Here is an 18,804-nt window from a genome sequence, read left to right on the forward strand (position 1 = left end):
CCCTAAGCAGTGACCTGCTGGTCAGGTGGAAGGACAGCGGAACCACGCAGGGGAGTGGGCAGCTGCCAGCTGTTCATCACCTCTGACAAAAGGACTCGGCATCAACAGAATGAAAATGACCTCAAATGCTACTAAACTCTGCCTGAACTGCTGCTAATTTTGGCTTCTAGAATTCTGCAATAGGGAAAACACTGCAGCAGAAAAGCCATTACTGGTTGCCATTACAGGCCAAAAGGAACACCCCAGCTGCTGGGATAGCCAGGGGAAGGTGAATGGCTGCTCGAGTGCTCCTGTTCCTTGGGCAACAGCAGCTTGAGGTAACCAGTGGCCTTAGCCTTTCTCCCTCTCCTCTCCTGTCCCACCACTCAGACCACCTATGCAGGTGGCCTTGACCAACTTCTGAGCATTCTGGAGAATGCTTATCATGGATGATCAGTGTGACTCTAACCCAGGGAACAGCAGTCACGGGTGTCCTGGCAGTCCCAGCACCAACCTACCTGCTGCCAGAAGGGCTCACGCATTCTACAAGGCTTAAAAGGTATTCCCCAGCTCAGTCTCTGTGAGTGCCTGGAACCTGCTGAGCAGGAGGTGGAGATGCTGGCAATGCCAGGATGAGGCAGAGGAGTGGAGTGGAGGTTCCCTGGGCTGCCCAGAAATTCACGTTTTTCTGGAGGTCAAGTCATGCAGAGAAGCTGGTGAATCTTGCTGGCTCTCAAGGCAGGACTTTCCTCCAGCAGAAAGGAAACACCCTCCAAAAAAACGCACCTCTGCCACCTGTACTGTTAGTGGCATCCAGGACTTAACTGTCTTAAACTGGGGTTATTTCTCTCCCTCATGAAGAAAAAAATTCCTTAAGAAAAAATGTAAACAATATTTCCCTATCAGCTGGAAACCCCAACAGAAACGCTGTGGGTTTCCCATCATTGGAAATGACCTCACCCAGGGGGGTAGCTGGGCTGAGTGTACCCTGAAAAACCCCCGAATGCAGCTGCCCCCCACAGCCTCGAGGGCTGTGAGCAGCAGCTGTCTCATTTGGATTGACTTGCAGTTCCCCATGGCCCACAGACAGACCACAGAAAGGCCAGAGGAGAATCTCCCAGTCCTCTCCCGGGTGTAAGGCTGTCCCATGGCAGCTCCACAACCCCCATGGCCAGTGGGCTGCAGACCTTGGCATCTGCTGTTTCAAAGCAAAGAGACCTGCATGCAGCGAAGCCTGGCTCGAATCTGGCGAGCCTGACACCCCAGCAGCACCGGTGCCCTGCTCCCAGAGAATGGCACCAACACCCCCACATGGGGCACGGCTCCAGAAGAGGATGGAGAGAAGCCAGGGAGGAAATCAGGACCTGCTGGTAGTTTGGAGCGGGTTTCACTGCGTTATTGGTCCAGCCTTTCCAGACACGAGTTCCAGCAGGTCTCACGAGGGCTCCGCGTTTGCTTGAAGAAAAAAACACCTGATGGAAGAGCTGGGCAAAGGTGAGGGTAGGGTTGAAGGACCCTCTCCCTCCTCTTACACTCCTGGGCTCAGTATTGCCGCAGGTTGAAAAACCCGACGCTGGTGGGGGACTCCTTGACCGTCACTGTGATCAGGTTAGCGGTGACATCGGTGACAAAGACGTGCTCAATCAGGCTGCGGGTGGGTTTCCAGTCCTGGCTGGTCTGGATGGAGACAGACATGTTCTGACCCACACCTGGGAGGGAAGCTGAATCCCGGTCTGAATCTGAGCTGGTGTCCTCGCCTGTGCTCACTTCGGACAGGGTGGAGGCTTTGCGGCTCTCTGCAGCCGCGTGTCCCTCTGGAGCACCACCTTTGGCCGAGTCCCTGTCACCCGCCCGCTGTGTCTGCTTCTTGCTCTTGCCTCCGTCCCCCCCTGGGAGTGCAGCAGCACTGGCAGCGTTCAGCCCAGCCCCTGCTGCGCCGCCCTTGGCACCGCCGCCGCCCTTGGCACCGGCACTGGCCGTGCTGCCAGCGGAGCCCTTGGCCAGGGAGCCGCAGAGGTGCCGGGGGAGGCTGCTCCCGCTGGCCGTGCTCGGCCCGTTTTTGACACTCTGCAGGTTCAGAGCCTGGAGGTTCAGCTCCTGGCTGGAGGCCGGCTGGATGCTGGTCCCAGACGAGCTCGACAGCGCCTTGCTGCCGTTGGGCAGCATCTGGCCTCCAGCAGCAAACCCCGATTTCTGGCCTCCTCCAACGCTGCTGCCGGAAGCCTTTGCAGTTTTGGGTGCCTGTGCGTTCAGCCCCAGCTCCCCAGAGCCTTTCTGGTTCCTCATTTTCAAGTCCAGCCCTAAGCTGCCCTTGCTGGCTGCCTGTGCCTTCAGCGCCAGCCTGCCCAGAGCCGAGCTCTCGGCTGCAGCCTGGCTCTGGGACATCCTGTTCATGTAGTGCACGATGGAGCTCTGCCAGCTGATGGCCTGGCTGGGGCTCGCTGAGCCGCTCTTCATCATGTTGGGCAGGTTTTCCACTGATGACCCCCCTGAGCTGAGCCCAGCCAAGGTGCCTGGTGGATCCTTCAGCATGGCCATGCCTGAGCCCTGTGTGCTGTGCTGGGGCTGCAGCTTCCCCACCAGCTTGGCACTGCCCCCCACCTCCTTCCGGGACGTTTTCAGCACCTTTGTCAGGTTCACAGTCCTTCGAGCCGCTTTCTGCTCTGGGGGAAGAGGTTTCCGGCCACGCTTCTTCCTGGAAGCGTCTTTCATGTCGGGCTTGGCCACCAGGATCTGAGCTTTCTTCTGTGGCACTGGGTGCGTTTCTCTGCTGCGAGGACCTCTCTTTGCTTCCAGATCACTTTCATCCTCTTCCTCAGAGGAGGAGGAAGAGGAGGATGTGGAGGAAGAGGAGCTACTTGACTTAGCTTTCGCAGGCATCTCTGGTTCCTGCAAAGCAACAGAGACAGGGAGAGTTAACAGCAGTGACAAAGGAATGGTTATGGCAATACAAACCCTCCAGGGTGGCCTGGCCAGGGCCCTCAGACATGCCCAGGTTCTCTCTCTGTGTAGCTGATCTTCAGGGATCCATCAGCTGACAAGATGAGTTGTGTGCTCGAGGCCACCCCCAAACCCCGGTACCCTCCAAGGCCGGAGCCCCTCCAGAGCTGCCTACCCACCACTGCTGGGACTCACCACGTTCTTCCTGGGCCGGCCCCGGGGCCGCTTGCCCCTCTTCCGATTCTGCACTTCTTTTTCGTGTTCCCTGGAGGAAACAAGGATTAAGGACAATGTTTACAGGGAAGAAAAAAACATCTGGGGGAACTGAGGCAGCCAGGTAGTGGCCGGAGAGCATCCCTGTCTGCACCAGCAACATCCCTGCAGCTTCCAGCAGTCAGTGATGGACCACGTGGAGTTACCCTTCCCAAACCTGTGCCTTTTCCAGCTCCTGGTGAGATTTGCTGTTTTTCTGGCACAAGGGGATCAGGCAAAGGGAAGCATCTGTCCCCAGTCCTGCTAAGCCTTGCCTTGGTTATGCTCCTGCTGTGCTGAGCTTCCATGCTGAGTATGGGAGAAGCAAACACATTCCCTGGAAGCTCAGCTCCTTTGCTGGACTCCTTCCACCTCTCCTGCACCTCCTGCCCTGGCCATGGTTGCCCAGGATGAGATGTTTCAGGTCATTGTACTCGTTTCCTATTTCTGTTTAAATAGGATGGTGTTTAGATGTAATACATCCAGCTGATTAAACACCATCCTGTCTGCACACTCAACATCAGATCCTATTCTTTAAAAAAACTGATCCAGAAACCAGACATAATTGAATCCTATCATAAACTTTGATGATTTTTATTATTACTATGTCAAAGTACTTGGCAGCACTATGTCTTGCCATAGCCAGCTGGCTACCCTCTGCTCCGTGAGTGATTCCTGGGGTGCAGTGGCTGTGGAACCATTGCTGTTCTCAGCCTGGCTCCAGGCAGGAGCATGGACCTGACAGGACAGACACCATTTTGTTCTGCCATCCAGGTTGCTCAGCCTGGAGAAGGCTCTAGGGAGACTTCAGAGCATCTTCCAGTACTTAAAGAGGCTCCAAGAGAGCTGGGGAGGGACTTTGGACAAGGGCCTGGAGTGACAGGACACAGGGAATGCCTTCCAACTGACTGAGGGCAGGGTTACATGGGATATTAAGCAGAAATTCTTCCCTGAGAGGATGGTTGAGGCCCTGGCACAGGCTGCCCAAAGCAGCTGTGGCTGCCCCATCCATGGTAACATCTAAATTCAGGTTGGAGAGCACTTGGAGCAACCCGGGATAGTGGAAATGATGGGGTAGATTGGGAAGAACTTGAAGGTCCTTCCTAATCCAAACCATTCTCTACTATTTTCTCACAGATATTATTTCCCTCACCCTCCCAGAGGTTCACTCTCCACAAGTTTGCTTTAATGCCTCACAAGCCAAGACACCACCTCCCCCCAGGGGTCTGCGGCCACCCCCCAAGCACAGCCAAGGTCCCGGAGCCCTGGATGGGGACAGGGAGCCCCAGGTCTGTGCCAGGCACTGCCCCGTTCCCCTGGTGCACCCAGAGCTCTGCTGGGCCATAAACCCTCGGTGTCTGTCTGGCCAGGGCAGAGCTGTTCTAGGTAGACCTGGACCGACCGTGACTCTGGGGACAAACAAAAGGGCCTGGCCACAAAGGGCCCCGCCAGCTCCAGGCTGTTGTTTCCAACGGCTTCCACCACACGTGCAGCCAATTAGAAGTTAATTGACTTTACAGTTTGCTTAGAAACATTTAGAGTTTGCTCACTTCTTTTGGAAAGCCAGGAGCAGCCGGGGGTCCAGGATGTTCTCCTCAGGCTCCCAGCTGTTGTGCCTGCAACAGAGGACACGGACCGGGTGAGAGCAGGGGGCCGGACCCCCCCGCGCCCTTCCGGCACCGGGGGCTTCCCCCAGGGACACCCGGGGCTGGCACGGACCGGGGCACGTCGGTACCGGGGGCCGGCACAGCCGGGGGGCGGGCAGGGGAGAGGGCCCGGGGGAGGGAGATCGGGAAGGGGGCGGCCACGCCGCCGCGGGGCGAGGCGAGTCCCGCGCATCCCGGGGGAGCTCCGGTTTCAGCAGAGCGGGCGAGGGGCGCGGGGCCGCCACAACCGGGGGGGTGCGGCGACTCCGGGGGGGGCTGCACCGGCCCGAGGAGGGGGGAGCGGAGCCCCACGCGGTGGCGGGGAGGGCCCGGCCGCGGCCGCGCTTATTTGTAAACAAAAGGAGCGGCACTACCCAAACAAAAGCGGCCGGCCGGGCGGTACCCGCGCTCCGCAGCGCACCCCGCTCCGCACCGCGTGGTTCCGCGATCCGCGCAGCCCCGCACCGCGCCCCGCACCGCTCCGCGCCCCGCTCACTTGGAGGACCAGCCTCGCCACTTGACCAGGTACTCCAGCTTGCCCTGCGAAGAGAGACGGGAGAGGGGCGTTAGCGGCGTGAGGGGTGCGGGGAGAGCAGGGGTGCGGGGCCGGCGGGTCCCACCTTGCGGAGCCTCTTGCTGAGGATGCACTCGGCGGCGAAGACCTGCTCTCCCACGCTGCTCAGCTCCTCCATGGCCCCGGCCCCGCGCACTCAGACACAAGGGGAGCCCCCGGGCGCGCCCCCGACGGCGGCCGCGCGCGCTCCGACCCCCCCAGACCCACGCGCGCCCCCCGGCACAATACGGCGGAGGGGCGGGCGGGGGGTCCCCAAATTCCCCGCCGGCCAATGGGGAGCAGGGGGCGGGGCGATCCGGCGTGGGGGGTGGGGGGAGGCATTGTCTGTGTGCGACCCCTCCTCTTCCTCCCGCGCGGGGGCGGCCGCAGCCCGGCCGGAGCGGGGACAATGGGGTGGCCCGGCCCGGGGCTTTTGTTTGCCCGGGCAGCGCAGGGGGCTTCCCCGGCCGGCTCCACGGGGGATCCCCCCGGTCCGACCCCGCCAGAGGTTCCTGCTGCGAGGAGCCGGGCTCCGAGTCCCCTGCCCGGGGTCCCCCCTGGGGACAAAGCACCCCGGGGCTGGGGCAGCCAGCGCCGGTCCCCGCCGGTCCCCGCCGGGCCGGAACAGGCAGCAGCAGCAGCGGCACGTTTTAGTTCTAAAATAGTTGATGATAATAGAATAAAAGATTTACCGGGGCGGGGGGGGGGGGGGGGGGGGGGGTAGGCCGGTTGTGACCCCCGCGCGGTGCCGGCTCGCAGCTCGGTACCGCCCGGCCCACGATCCCTCCCGAGCCGCACTACCGGGGGTGCGGCGGCACCGACCGCGCCGGCACCGCACGCACCGAGGCGTGCAGGGCTGCGTGAGGAGCTGCTGCACGGCGGTTGTGCGCTGTGGGCGTGGAAGGATGAAATATGGTGCTTTACAGGCATGGAAGAAGATGAGTCAGCACCTCAGGGAGTTCTCCTCCGCGGGCCCGGAGCCTGCCGTTAACCGTGCGGGAGCCGCAGGGATATGAATTGCCGTCGCCCCGGCGCCTGGGTGCCCGCGGCGCGCAGGGACTGAGCAGGAGCCGGACGGGCCATGGGGTGTCCTGCGTGGGGCCTCGCCCGCACCCCGGGCACTGCCGTCTCCGGTAAGCGATGCCGGGTTTAGCGATGCCGCGTTTGGCGCTGCCGGGTTTAGAAGAGCATTTGGAGCGGCAGCGGGCGTGTTGGGCTGTCCCTGCTGCGGGGGAAATGTCACCACGGGGGACCCTCTGTACGAGGCAATGAGAGACTGCACGCTTCGTCAGGGAGCGGGGCTGACTCGGGCGCTGCGGGATGTGGACGTGCCTGGGGTGCTGGGTTGATGCCAGGGGGCTGGCCTGGGTCGGGCGCAGTCACCTTTCATTGTTTTCTTTGACAATTACCGTGGTCGTTCGCTGATGAGAAGAGCTGTAGGAGCGTTTTTTTAGCCGAAGGTGACACAGAATTGTAACAGCGCCGCACTTTTTGTTTGAGTTCATTTACCTTCTGCCAGCTGGGCTCTTTGTGTGTGACACCTCCGAGATTTTAGAGCAAGCCCTGTGTGACCTCCCCGAGCCGTGTGCCTGAGCCGTGCACGGCCATCCCGGTGCTGTGGGCGCAGCCCAAGGGACGAGGAGCCCTGGGGCTCTCCTGGCTGCAGGGATTCGCCTCTGAGAGACGACCCCTGTTGGGAATGAGCTCTGATTTGGGTGATGCTGGGTGAGCTCCTCTCCCAGCCGCCCCTCAGTGCTGCTGTTCCTGTGCTCCCCACACGGATGCAGGGCTAGGGTCACTGTTCTCTCCCTTCCTGGGGCTGAGAAGGGGAGGTCGTGTGAGTGGAGAGGCTCCATCCGCTGTCTGCTGGGCTGGCGAGGGGCTGGGGCTCAGAAGTGGGAGCAGCCCTTGACATTTGTGTCTCCTTAGTGACCTCAGCGTTTGTGGGGCTATGCCGTCAGCACCGTCCCTGGTCCCTTGTGGGGACTCTGAATGATCCCTAATGCTGCTCAGCTCCTATGCCACATGTCCTGTTCCTGCTGAGCGTGGAAAGGAGCGTGCTGCTCCCTGGGCTGGAAATCTCCTTTCTTCTTCCCAGAGTTTACTGAAAACTGGTCCTGGGCAGTCCCTGGGCTGCCGTGGGCTCCGTGCCTTTTACCCCTGGCAGAGTGGGGTACCCCAGGGCTTCTGGGGTGTTCTTTTCCCTCTTGGTCAGCCAGAGGAGACCATCCCAGCCCTGGAGCTTACCTGGGCACTGCTGGTTGGAGCCGCCGCAGGGGCTGCCCCCTGGGGCTGCTGACTGGGGTAGGACGAGATGCTCCCCTGCTGCTGCCAAAGCTGTGGCTCCACCTGCGAGTGCCTTTTTTGATGAATTCCATGTTTCCTATCCCTGACAGGGACTTCACCTTCCTGGAGAAACTCAGGAACATGCACTGAATAAGCTGGCCCCATGCTCCCACCAAGCAAAGTGACAGCGGGGCCAATAAATTCACCAATCACCATGAAAATCATCATCATCTTAAAAATGAGAGTCAGACCCCCAAGCTAGTTTGATGGACCATGATTTTGTAGCTTTTCCCAAGTACTCCAGGCATCCCAGGAATGCCGTGTCCTGTGTTGTGTCTGTGGCAGGGGCTGTCAGGCTGAAGTGGGGGTTTGGTGGTGAAGGAAAGGATGGGGATGATCCCAGTCCCCTTTGCAGTTGGGGGGGAAAAGGGTTGTGCTGCTTCCCGGACTGGAACTCTGTGTTCTGTCCCCAGGGGTTTACTGGGAATGGTTCAGGTCACCCCTGAGCTGTGGGGCTCGGTGCTCCCTGCCCATCCTGCCAGGCTCAGTGAGGGACACGGCTGCTTCCCGGGGCCTTGTGCAGCAGGGAGCCCTGGCCTGGAAGGTGCAGGGTCCGGGGAGATCCAGGGAGATCCAGGTGTTCCCACAGGGGCCCCGGCCTTTGTGTTGGTGCCGGACCCCCCAAATCAGGTGCATTGCAGGGGTGCCCCGTGCCCTCCAGCGCCGCAGGACCCCCATAGCAGTGGTGACGGGGGTGCCTGAGGGGGTGCGGGATGTCCCTGACTCCAGAGGGTGAGCTGGGGCCAGCCCAGGGAACAGCCAGGCCATGGTGGCCATGTTTGCTGCGGGCAAATGGTGGCTGTTTTCCCCAGGCATCAGCCAATCAAAGCACAGAGATCTGCATCTCATTTGGGTACTGCAGCCGGGTATGGAGCTGTGCAGCTTCCAGGATGGGGTGGCCAGGACCACATCGTGTCTGGGACTTGTGACCCTGGGCGGGAGGCAGAGGGGCACGTGCCACCCCCAGACCAGGCATTTTGGGAGGCAGCGGTGTCCCCACACGCTGCGTGCCATAAATAAATACGTGTCCTTGTATGTTTGTTGTTACGTTCCCATCCCGGAGTGGCTGGGACCCCTGGGCAGCGAGCAGCTTCCCAGTGCAGGAAAAAGAAAAGGAAGCAAATGGTGTGGAAATGCATGGCAAATTGGGATGCAATACACAGCGGGGCTCTCCCTGCTGCCTGACCCCCAGCCCGGGGAGGGGGGCGGTGGGGAATGAATTACGTGGGGATGGGAGGGCGGGAGGAGACGCGGGGATCCGGCAGCCACTGTGTCCGGGCAAGGCCAGGCCGGGCTTTGGCCTTTGTCATCGGGAAATGTTTGGTGAAAATGTCCTACACTGCAAACGCACAAGGTGTGAGGAGCAACGGGAAAGGCTGGGAAAGGCTTGAAGGAGATGCAAAATGCGACAGGTTTGGGTTTTCCTTGGGAGAGGCTGAGCTAGAGATGGCTCCGGGGCTGGGGACCAGGAGCCAGTTTAGGTTCTGTGTGTCTGTGGGGTTAAAACTCGCACCCAGAGCAGGGAGATCCCTCTCATCTCCCTGGCCTGGCACGTCAAAGCATCCCTCAGCCCGGGACATGTAGTCAGGGCCAGGAGGGGATCGTGACATTCCGGTGTGTGTCGTGGATCCTCCAGAGCATCCCTTGGAGCGTCCCTGCGCGTGTGGTGCCGCCGGAGCTGCAGTGGGTGCTGGGGAGCGCCCGGCGGCAGCGGGTGGCTCCCCGGCTTTTCTCTCAGGACGAGGAGCAGATCCTCTCCCGGCGGGCACCGGATGGCCCCGGGGCAGCGGCCGGCGCTGGGCAGGGCCGGTGCCTGCGAGCGCCGCGGGTCTGGGGAGATGCTCCGGGCCGGGCTTTTACCGGGAGCCGCTTCCCCCGCCCGTGCCGGGAGCTCGGGAGCGCTGAGCGCGGCTCGGGAGCCCTCGGCCGCCGGCTGCCGGTACTGCACCGGGACACCGGCACACCGGGACACCGGGACACCGGCAGGGCGGGCGCCAGCGGGAGATGGAGACGGGGGGATGGAAGAACAGAACCAGCTCTTGGGCCAGGGAGGGGGATCCCCCAGCTCCCGCGTGCTCAGAATCCCGGGGCTCGGGGATGGTCCGCGTTGGAAATGTGGCTGCATCAATACCGTGACCAGTGTGCTACATCCGGCCACCCCGAGTGGAACAGCCCCACCGAGGCGTGTCCCGTGGCAATCCCTGTGTCTTGAAGGCAGTGGAAACTTCCTGCAGGGATGTGTCAGGGTTCGGCCTTTCTCCGGGATGGTCCCTTCCTCGCCATGGATTTTTCTGGCAGAGCTGTGTCTCGCCCAAATGCTGCTGATTGAGTGAGGAACTCAATTCCTGCTCCCAGCTGAAATCCTCATCGGCTCTCAGATGAGGATTTGTGTCAGGACGTTGGTCACTACAAACTCCATGTTCCCTGTGTGGTCTGGGAACCAGACTGGGACCAGCCCTGTGAGCACTGTGGCTTCTCAGTACTTAAAGGTTATAAAAAAGAGGGAGAGTGGCATTTTAAATGGGCAGAGAGATTGATAGGACAGGGAAGTGGTTTTAAACTTCAGAAAGGAGAGATTTAGGTCAAATGTTAGGAGGAAATTTTTCCTTGTGAGGTGCTGAGGCCCTGGCACAGGGTGCCCAGAGCAGCTGTGGCTGCCCCTGGATCCCTGGCAGTGTCCAAGGCCAGGTTGGACAGGGCTGGGAGCAGCCTGGGACAGCGGAAGGTGTCCCTGCCATGGCAGGGGTGGCACTGGATGAGCTTTAAGGGCCCTTCCAACCTAAACCATTCCATGGGTTTGTGATCCTGCTCTGTACCTGCTGGGCACCCTGGGCATGAGGACAGTCAGAGCCTGGTACCAGTGGGTTCTGAGCTCTGCAGGCTCTGCCGGGATCTCCAGGATGCTGCTCCTGCCGTAGGATGTGCGTGGCTGTGCAGGGGAAGCCCCAAGGTCACCTGCAGGAGAACTGGGAAGGTCTCTGTGCACACTCTTATCATTAATATCATTTTCAATAGCGTGCACAGCGCTGGCCACACTCCCCTTTCAGAGCCTCCCTGCTGCTGCCCTGACCCCCACCCCAGCACAGTTTAAAGCCAAACATTTTCTTCCTGTTTTTCTGAGGGTGTGGCTCTTGTTTCATCTCGTTGGGTGAAGCCGATGCAGCGAGCGAGTCTCTATGGCAACAGATGTTTATCGAGCCCCTGAGATGAGGCACAGGATTGGGGAAAGGCACCACAGCATCTGAGAAGGGTCTGGGGGTACCAGAATGCCGCGCTGGGAGGGCTGGAGGGGGGGGCTGCTGGTTGGGAGGGGTCTTGCTCCCTGTCCCCCAAGCCCCAGCCTGGCTGAGGGACCCTGGGCTGCTTCCTGCAGAGGGAGGTTTGCATTTGCAGAGCCTGGCACAGCCAGCCCAGCCTCTGCCAGCTCCTGCTCAGGAATGACAGGGCTGTTTGCTGTGAGCTGGGGGGTCCTGGCCCTGGCACTGCCACGTTCCAAAATACATCAACGCCCCTCCCAGAGCTCGCAGGAGCTGACTTGGCTGCACTCGGGGCAGGTCTCAGCAGTTCTGCTGTGCAGCAGTGCAGCCAGGCCCATCTTGCCTGCAGGTTTGCTGCTCAGGGGTGCATAGGTGACATTTCCCAGTTTTGCCCACAGCCACAAAGAACAGAAAGACAAGCAGGACGCTGCTGGTAGGGCTCTTGGGACAGGAGCTGGAGGTGCTGAGTGACTTTGGGACACTTCCCAAAGGGGCTCGGGGCTGGGAGTGCCACGGCCAGCCCTGCACTGTGGCCAGTGGGGGCCAACAGGGCCTCTCTGTGTCCCCGGTGGGTCCAGGCTGAGCGGGTCCACCCTGGGTGGGGCCTGGGGCCTTTCAGGGGCAGCTCCCAGCTTGGAACACATGTTAATTTGCTTGGATACTCAATATGTATCAGCTGTCTCTGCTCCAAACCCACCCCGGAGCTGTTCTGCCTCCTGCTTTTGGGGTGATGCAAACACGGGGTGACCGAGTCAGGCTGGACATCAGTGCCACCTTCCACAGGAGTGCATCCTGGTGTCCCCCCAGAGCCTGGGAGAGGCTTCTCCTCCAGAGACTCAGCATGTCGGGGGAGCGTGGGTCAGTAATTCAGAGAGGTTTTGGGAATTCTGTCCCATTCCCTGAGCCTGGGACTGGTTGTCTTTGTGAGCCATGTCCTTCCCCATCTTGCCGTGTGTTCTGGTAGAGTTGCCTGGAGCTTGGGGCTGCCAGGACAGGAGAGCACGGTGCTGCTGGTGCTTGTTTCAGGCCTCTGCAGCCTGCAGGTGTCGGCTGGAGGCGCGTCGTGCCAGGGAATTGGATCAGGAGTTACTTGCTCTGGTGGGTCTCTGGACAAATTTGCACTGTGAAGGCAAGTGACAAACTCTGGTCTGGCAGCCACACACAGCCATGTGCAGAGCCACAGACAGTGAAGGGTTCACCCTTTGTGGTTCTCGTGCCACGGTGCAGACCTGGCTGCACAAAGAGGACAGAGGGCACAGGACAGGGGGCAGTGGCAGGGTTCAAGAGGGTGCCCACTCCTTCTCTTCATCGCAGCCCATGTCCTGGGCGGTGCCAATGCTGACCCGGGGCAGGAAGAACTGAGTGCTGTCTGAGGTGCAAATCCCCTGCTCTGTTCTGCAGGGAGCGGTTTCGGGGGCTCCACACACAGAGGAAACCCGGGGAGACCACGCCCAAACGGGGCACGCGTTTGCCCGGGTGTTTGGCCCTTTCTGGGGGTCCTTGGGGTCGGTTACCTGCTGGCGTTAGAAAACTCCTCCCCAGCACCCCAGGAGCACAGCGAGTCCCAGCGGCAGCGGCAGCTTCTCTGCGGGATGGAGAGAAGGACCCGAACCTGCCGGGCCGAGAGGGGCGTGAACGGCAGCCCGGCCCCGGGCCGGCACCCAGCGGTGACTGTCACCTCCTGCCACCCACTCTGCTCCCTCTGCCCGGCCGGGAGCAGCTCGCCCCGGTGCCGGGGACACGGTGACTCCGCCCGGTTACCGAGCGCGGCGGGGTGGGGGGCACGGCCCGGTGCCGCGGAGCCGCGGGGCGGGGCGGGAGCGGCGGCGGCCGCCAGGTGTCGCTGTTCTCGCGGGAATCCCGGCGGAGCGGAGCGCTCCCGGTGCGCTCCCGGTGCGCTCCCGGTGCCGCTCCCGGTGCCCGGTGCCGCTCCCGGTGCGCTCCCGGTGCCCATTGCCACCCCCGGTGCGCTCCCGGTGCCACTCCCGGTGCCCGGTGCCGCTCCCGGTGTCCATTGCCGCTCTCGGTGCTGCCCCCGGTGCGCTCCCGGTGCCGCTCCCGGTACCCGGTGCTGCTCTCAGTGCCCGGTGCCGCTCCCGGTGCCGCCCCCGGTGCCCATTGCCGCCCCCGGTGCGCTCCCAGTGCCCGGTGCCGCTTCCGGTGCCGCTCCCGGTGCCCGGTGCTACTCCCGGTGCCCATTGCCGCCCCCAGTGCACTCCCGGTGCCGCTCCTGTTGCTCGGTGCCACTCCCGGTGCCCAGTGCCGCTCCCGGTGCCCATTGCCGCTCCCGGTGCCACTCCCAGTGCCCGGTGCCGCTCCCGGTGCCGCTCCCAGTGCCCGGTGCCGCTCCCGGTGCCCATTGATGCTCCCGGTGCCGCTCCCAGTGTCTCAGTGCCCGGTGCCGCTCCCAGTGCCCGGTGCCACTCCCGGTGCCGCTCCCAGTGCCCAGTGCTGCTCCCAGTGCCCATTGCCACCCCTGGTGCCGCTCCCAGTGCCCATTGCCACCCCCAGCGCCGCTCCCGGTGCCCGGTGCTGCTCCCGGTGCCCATTGCCGCTACCAGTGTCACTCCCAGTACCCGATGCCGCTCCTGGTGCCCGTTGCCACTCCTGGTGCTGCTCCCGGTGCCCATTGCCACCCCCGATGCCGCTCCCGGTGCCCGGTGCTGCTCCCAGTGCTGCTCCCAGTGCCTGGTGCCCATTGCCACTTCTGTTGCCTGTTCCTGTTCCTGGTGCCCACTGTCACCGCCGGTGCCCACTGCCACTCCCGGTGCCCCCCATGAGTCCCGCTGCTCACCATTGCTGTCATTGTCATCGTCATTGTCATTGTCCGTGGGTTCCCTCAGCATGGGCTTGGTGACCTCCAGGGAGCCGTCGTGGGGCTCGGGGGTGATGCCCAGCAGCTCGCAGAGGAGGGCGTAGACATTGACGCTTTCAAAGGGCTCCACCACCAGCCCCTTCTTGAAGGCCGGTCCCGTGGCACGGAAGATGGTTTTCATGTTTGTGGCCTCGTTGTCAAAACCATGTTCCCCTTTATTGAACTGCACCTTGTACCTCTGGAGGGGAGAGCAGAGGTGACCACCCCAGCCCTGCTGCCCCCCTCATGTGCATTCTGCAGCTCCGGGCTTTGAGGGCCTGGTCAGTTCCTTTCAGTTTTGGGAGTTGATCTGTTGGTGTTAAACTCTGCAGAAGCTGGAGGGGCTTCCAGACACCGCACTCAAGCAATTACATCCTGCAAGTTCCCTCCCTAAATCTTTGCACATCCAAATTTTGTTGTACTGAGGAGCTTCCAATGGGAAGCTGCCTGCTGGCCTTGATGCTGGGCCTTCCCTTAAGTCAGGCTGGGAGAGGATGCTGCAGTGGATATTCTGCACTCATGCAACTCTTACTCCAAGGTTTCTGGATACTTTCTCTTCTCAGCAGCAGAGAAGATCTTTACACAAAGAGCTGAAATTTATGTCTGTATGTATAGAGACCAATTAGTACAAAGGCCTAAAGCTGGGTGGGTGCTGGGGTGCTGTGGGAAGGGGAGGAGTGAGAGGCACATCCCAAAGAGCAGTAGGATATGCCTGAGCATACACCTTACCCCGTGGATCACGTAGCCTGGATCACTGTACAACAAAAGTGGGGTGATCCGGGAATGGTTGGCGTAGTGGAACCTCTTTGGAAACTCTTCCTTCTTGTAAACGTGCAGTTTCGGGTGGGCGTTTTTCAGGACTGAGTACACATGCTCCAACTTCCCTTCTTTTGGCACCAGGAGTCCATTTGGTCCATAATCTAGGAGTTCGAAGTCGATGTCTTTGAATGTGAAGTTGCTGATGGTGCGGATGTGAATCTCGTCAGTGTTTAGGACGGTCTCCATGCCGTGGTCAGAGGTGATGATGAGGTTGAGCTTTGATTCCAGGCCACTTTCCTGGATACGCTGCCTCAAGTAACCGACAGTTCTGTCCACCTGCTTGATCATGTTTTTCCTCTGTGTGGATTCAGGGCCAAACTTGTGTCCTGAGGAGTCTGGCTCCCCAAAGTAGAGCGTGATGAAGTCGAGGTTGTCCACTGTGAACCATTCCATGACAGTGTCAATGCTCTGCCTCCAGTTGGTTTCGTTGCTGTAGTTGAACAATGCGGGTTCCACCAACTTCTTGTACACTTCTTCCCCTCGGTATTTCGCTTTGGTTCCAGGGAAGTGGATGGAGCCTGTCTTCAAGCCCTGTGAGTGGAGGCATTCCATAAACTCACCTGAACTCTCTCAGCAGCATCCTTCCATCTGTCAGTGCAGCCACCTCCTAACATGATTAGTTCATTCAGTCCCCAATGTCTGCCTCTGCCTCTAATGAGGTTTTCTTGCTCATTGCCAATTAAAAGTGATTAATTGAAAGCACTGCCTTTGCACCTGGTTCTTCACTGAGTTTTAACACCACTTAAAACTTTGGAACCGGTGACCCATTTGCACTTTGCATGGGCCCTCTGGTTCTTGACCATCATGACATTAAGGTGTGTTTAATTGAAGTCAGAAGAGCCAATTTGACAGGTAAATGTGGGCAAAGGTGTCGGGCTGGGTTTCATGTCCTGCCTCAAAGCCAGATTCAAAGCCTGCTGGGCTTGCTGCAGTTCCCAGGGGAGTGGCCCCTACTGCTGCCACCACGCAGCTGCCCTGGATGTGCCCCGGGCTGTGTGGGGCTCCCAGGCTCAGGATGTTCCCTGAGGAGCTGGCTGAGGCTTCTTTAAACAGGAACAGGATAACCTGCTTTATTAATGTCTTAATAAAGCTGAAATGCATCCATTATTTTTTGCTATTTTTAGTAGAATGATCATAATTATTCCTGCCAGAGTCTGGGGATTTCAGTTTTTTGCTGGTCTAATTAGCCTGACGTTCATAGGGAGGCTGGGCTCTCACGGCCACTAGGGATTGTGGCTTGCCTGTAGCTTTTCCTGGGGGGTGGCAGGTTGGATGGGTCTGTGCAGGGTCTGTGTGTGTGAGGAGGGGCCACACTTGCCTGTCTCTGGGCAGTGATCCAGATGGGGAGGCTGCCGTTGTCCCACCAGCTGCTTATGCCTTGTGTGGTGTAGTAGGGCAGTTTCACGCCCGTGTTGGTGTCAAACCACATGTTATGGATCACCCCGTGGTTCTCCAGGTACCGCCCTGGGGGAGAGACGAGAGGAGGGGTGAGCCAGGCTTCGCTGGGGGGTTTCACCCCCACACTGGGTGTAGAGCTGGCTTTGGGCAGAGGGAACTTTGGCCTCCCCTTCCTATTCTTGCACTCTACCAAGTGGGGTCCCGGGGCAGGGAGGGAGATGCTGGGGGAGTGCTGCTTCCCGTGTGGCTTTGGTGATGTCTGGTGGGTCACCAGCCAGGTACTGGCACCACCTGCAGTTGTTGCTGCCCTCTGGGCACGGGCAGGTTCCCGTTATCCTGGGTTTATCTAATCACATGGTGTTTCACTTTTGCTGTTGTTCGCAGTCTGTGAGGTCAGTGAGCAGAAGTTTCCATTAGAAGGGAGAGATGCACTTTGACTCTTACATTTTGTGCTATTTTTATTATTCTGGTCCCGAAGACTGCGCAGTCCCTTCTGCACGAGATCCCCATCCTCCCTCATATTGACACTGCCTCCCTGCTTTTGCCCATCAGCAGATTTCATTAGCATGTTCCACTCTTTTATACCAAGGTTATTAATTAAAATCTTAAATAAGATTGGCTCCAAAATCGATTCTTCAGGAATTCCCCTGGTGCCCTCCCTCCAGCTTGACAATCTCCTCTCAGCATCCACTCTGTCCTCTTCCCGTAGCCTCTCACTTCCCCACATTACAGATTTTGTACTAATCTTCATCTTCTCCATCTTAACTAATGATTTCCCATGCGGCACTGTATCAAATGCACTACTGAAGTCCAGAAAGATTAAATTTAGAGCCTATCCCTTGTTTAAAAAATAATTTATCTTATCAAAAGAGGCTATCGAGTTGGTCTGGTGTTATTTACCTTTGATAAATACAGGTTCAGTTCATGGAATCCCAGAACGGTTTGAGTTTGGAGGGACCTTAAAAACCATCCCATTCCACCTCTCTGCCACGGGCAGGGACACCTTTAACCACACCAGGCTGACTCCAAGCCCTGTCCAGCCTGGCCTTGGACGTTTCCAGGGATGGGGAAATCTGTGCCTCACCACCCTCACAGGGAAGAATTTCTTTGTATCTAGTTTAAATGTACCATTTCTGCATCTCCTGCCTTGTCTGCTCCAAAGCTCTGTGTGCTGCCGGGTCTGGGTGGTTTGGATGCCTCGTGCTCTGGTGTCCTTCACCGGCCCATAAAGCCTCAAGGCTGCCCTTGCCCAGCCCCCGCGCGGCTCCCGTGGCCGGGGCACTCACCGGTCAGCAGCGTGAAGTGGCAGGGGCTGGTGAGGGTGATGAAGGCAGGAGTCATGTGCTTGGCCTTCACCCCGTCCGCAGCCATGGCGTCCAGGTTGGGGGTGTCCACGTCCTGGTCGTAGTTCCACCGAAAGCCGTCGAAGGACACCAGGAGGAGTTTGCTGCGGTTGGGCGCCTGCTGCAGGGGGATGCATCTTCCTAAGGACAGGGCAGCAAGGAGGAGCCCCAGTGGCAGGAGCATCTTCATGCCCTTGAACTGGAATAGCCCGGGTGCCCTGAGAGCTCCCATTAATACGTGCAGCATGGGACTAAGTTCGGTCCTTATCTAATCTTGCAGTTGCTGATCGGGTGTGTGGCTTCAGCCAGCATTTGCTATCAGGACAAGTGTCTCTTGTTTGTCTTGCTGCAATAGATTATCTTAAAGCTCCTTCTGGGTCAAATGCCAAATCTGCATCTTCCCTCAGCGGTGGTGGTGCTGTTTTGGTGTGTGTGAACGGGGAGCTTGCTGCTGTGGTGGGAGGCTGGGAACCTGCCTCCACAGCCCCCTGTCCCTCAGCCCACCGTGGCATCCTGTCCCCACTCCTGGCTCTCGGTGCCCTGCTCTGTGGTCAGAGTTCAGCCTCAGAAGGCAGCTCACGCCCCAGGACTGCTTGTCTGCCTTGAGATGGAGGCTCAGGGAGGGGCTTGGATTCACCCGCGGTTTTCCAGTGTGGCTTTGTTGAGCTGCTCGCTGGAAAAGGAGGCTCTTCCTTGGATCCTGACCATGCATCAACCCCCAGAGATGCTCCTGAGGGTGAGCACAGCTCTGAGTCCCCGTGTCCCACTGCACTCTGCTGCTCTCCACAGGTGACCCTCAACGTACAGTGCTGAGCTTCACTGTATCAGCATCCCATTGTATCTTATCAATGATGCAATGGGATCTGCTGGTTTATGGCTTCTTTGGGTTTAATCATTGCTGAGGACTTGTTTCTCAGAAAAACTGAGTTTAAGGCTTTTGTAGAGTTACGTAACATAAGTTGCATTGGTTCCCTGGGCTCTGAACTCACAACCTCGATGTCTTTGCTGCTCTTCCTCTGCTCAGGTTGCAGATTTATTCCTTGGTGCTTTGCTTCCTAACTGCCTGCCACCCTCTCCTCACCAAGCAGAGCTGTCTCCACCTGGTTTTCCCAGCCCTGTCTGGGGTTGTTCTTTGATGTTTCTCCCCAAGACTGGGCTGGGTAGATGAGTTCTAGGCACATGGGTTTGTTCTTCCTGGATGGAATGACAGCCTCTTCGTAGTCCTGAGCATCTCAAGTATTCCCATCTGGACTGATTTGTCAGGGGCATTGGTGTTCAGTGTGGCTGTTTCCCTGGTGTGACATGGGATAAGCTTGCAAGGACACTGTGAGAGGTCCGAGGGTTCCCACCAGGAACCTCTGGGCTGACACCAGCTGGGAGTGCAGCCTTAGGCATTTTCAGGCAGTGGAAATGCTGG

General features: G+C 59.3%; 3 protein-coding genes across 4 annotated transcripts in view; 1 reads left to right on the forward strand and 2 right to left on the reverse strand.

The window, feature by feature from the left end:
• Window positions 1-1,521: 1,521 nt before the first annotated feature.
• Window positions 1,522-5,576, reverse strand: CBX2 (chromobox 2). The gene is made up of 5 exons (XM_031506385.2): window positions 5,438-5,576; window positions 5,314-5,357; window positions 4,722-4,787; window positions 3,115-3,184; window positions 1,522-2,868 (listed from the first exon to the last, which is right to left on the reverse strand). The coding sequence occupies exons 1-5, from the start codon at window positions 5,507-5,509 to the stop codon at window positions 1,522-1,524; spliced, it is 1,599 nt and encodes a 532-aa protein (XP_031362245.2). The 5' UTR covers window positions 5,510-5,576.
• RBFOX3 (RNA binding fox-1 homolog 3) overlaps window positions 5,322-18,804 on the forward strand; it is a 135,956-nt gene continuing 122,473 nt past the window's right edge. The window contains exon 1 of one of the 2 annotated variants that reach the window (XM_021534133.3): window positions 5,322-5,342. The gene's annotated coding sequence lies outside the window, so the exon portion shown is untranslated. Of the gene's footprint in view, window positions 5,343-6,203; window positions 6,504-18,804 lie in introns of those variants that run through there. The other variant, XM_021534125.3, reaches the window with a different exon arrangement.
• ENPP7 (ectonucleotide pyrophosphatase/phosphodiesterase 7) lies at window positions 12,497-17,577 on the reverse strand. The gene is made up of 5 exons (XM_077787425.1): window positions 17,331-17,577; window positions 15,965-16,110; window positions 14,557-15,177; window positions 13,811-14,026; window positions 12,497-12,583 (listed from the first exon to the last, which is right to left on the reverse strand). Exons 1-5 carry the CDS (start codon window positions 17,575-17,577, stop codon window positions 12,497-12,499), a joined length of 1,317 nt encoding a protein of 438 aa, XP_077643551.1.

This window comes from Lonchura striata, chromosome 19 (genome assembly GCF_046129695.1).
Source record: "Lonchura striata isolate bLonStr1 chromosome 19, bLonStr1.mat, whole genome shotgun sequence".
Classification (NCBI taxonomy): domain Eukaryota; kingdom Metazoa; phylum Chordata; class Aves; order Passeriformes; family Estrildidae; genus Lonchura; species Lonchura striata.

Coding starts and splice junctions, on each gene's coding strand:
- CBX2 (XM_031506385.2), bottom strand. CDS start 5,509: ATGGAGGAGCTGAGCAGCGTGGGAGAGCAGGTCTTCGCCGCCGAGTGC. Junction 5,358..5,437: donor TCAGCAAGAGGCTCCGCAAG/GTGGGACCCGCC, acceptor CTCTCTTCGCAG/GGCAAGCTGGAGTACCTGGT. Junction 2,869..3,114: donor GCCGGCCCAGGAAGAACGTG/GTGAGTCCCAGC, acceptor GTTGCTTTGCAG/GAACCAGAGATGCCTGCGAA.
- ENPP7 (XM_077787425.1), bottom strand. CDS start 17,577: ATGAAGATGCTCCTGCCACTGGGGCTCCTCCTTGCTGCCCTGTCCTTA. Junction 15,178..15,964: donor GGATCACTGCCCAGAGACAG/GCAAGTGTGGCC, acceptor CTCCACTCACAG/GGCTTGAAGACAGGCTCCAT. Junction 14,027..14,556: donor CAGGCTACGTGATCCACGGG/GTAAGGTGTATG, acceptor TCTCCCCTCCAG/AGGTACAAGGTGCAGTTCAA.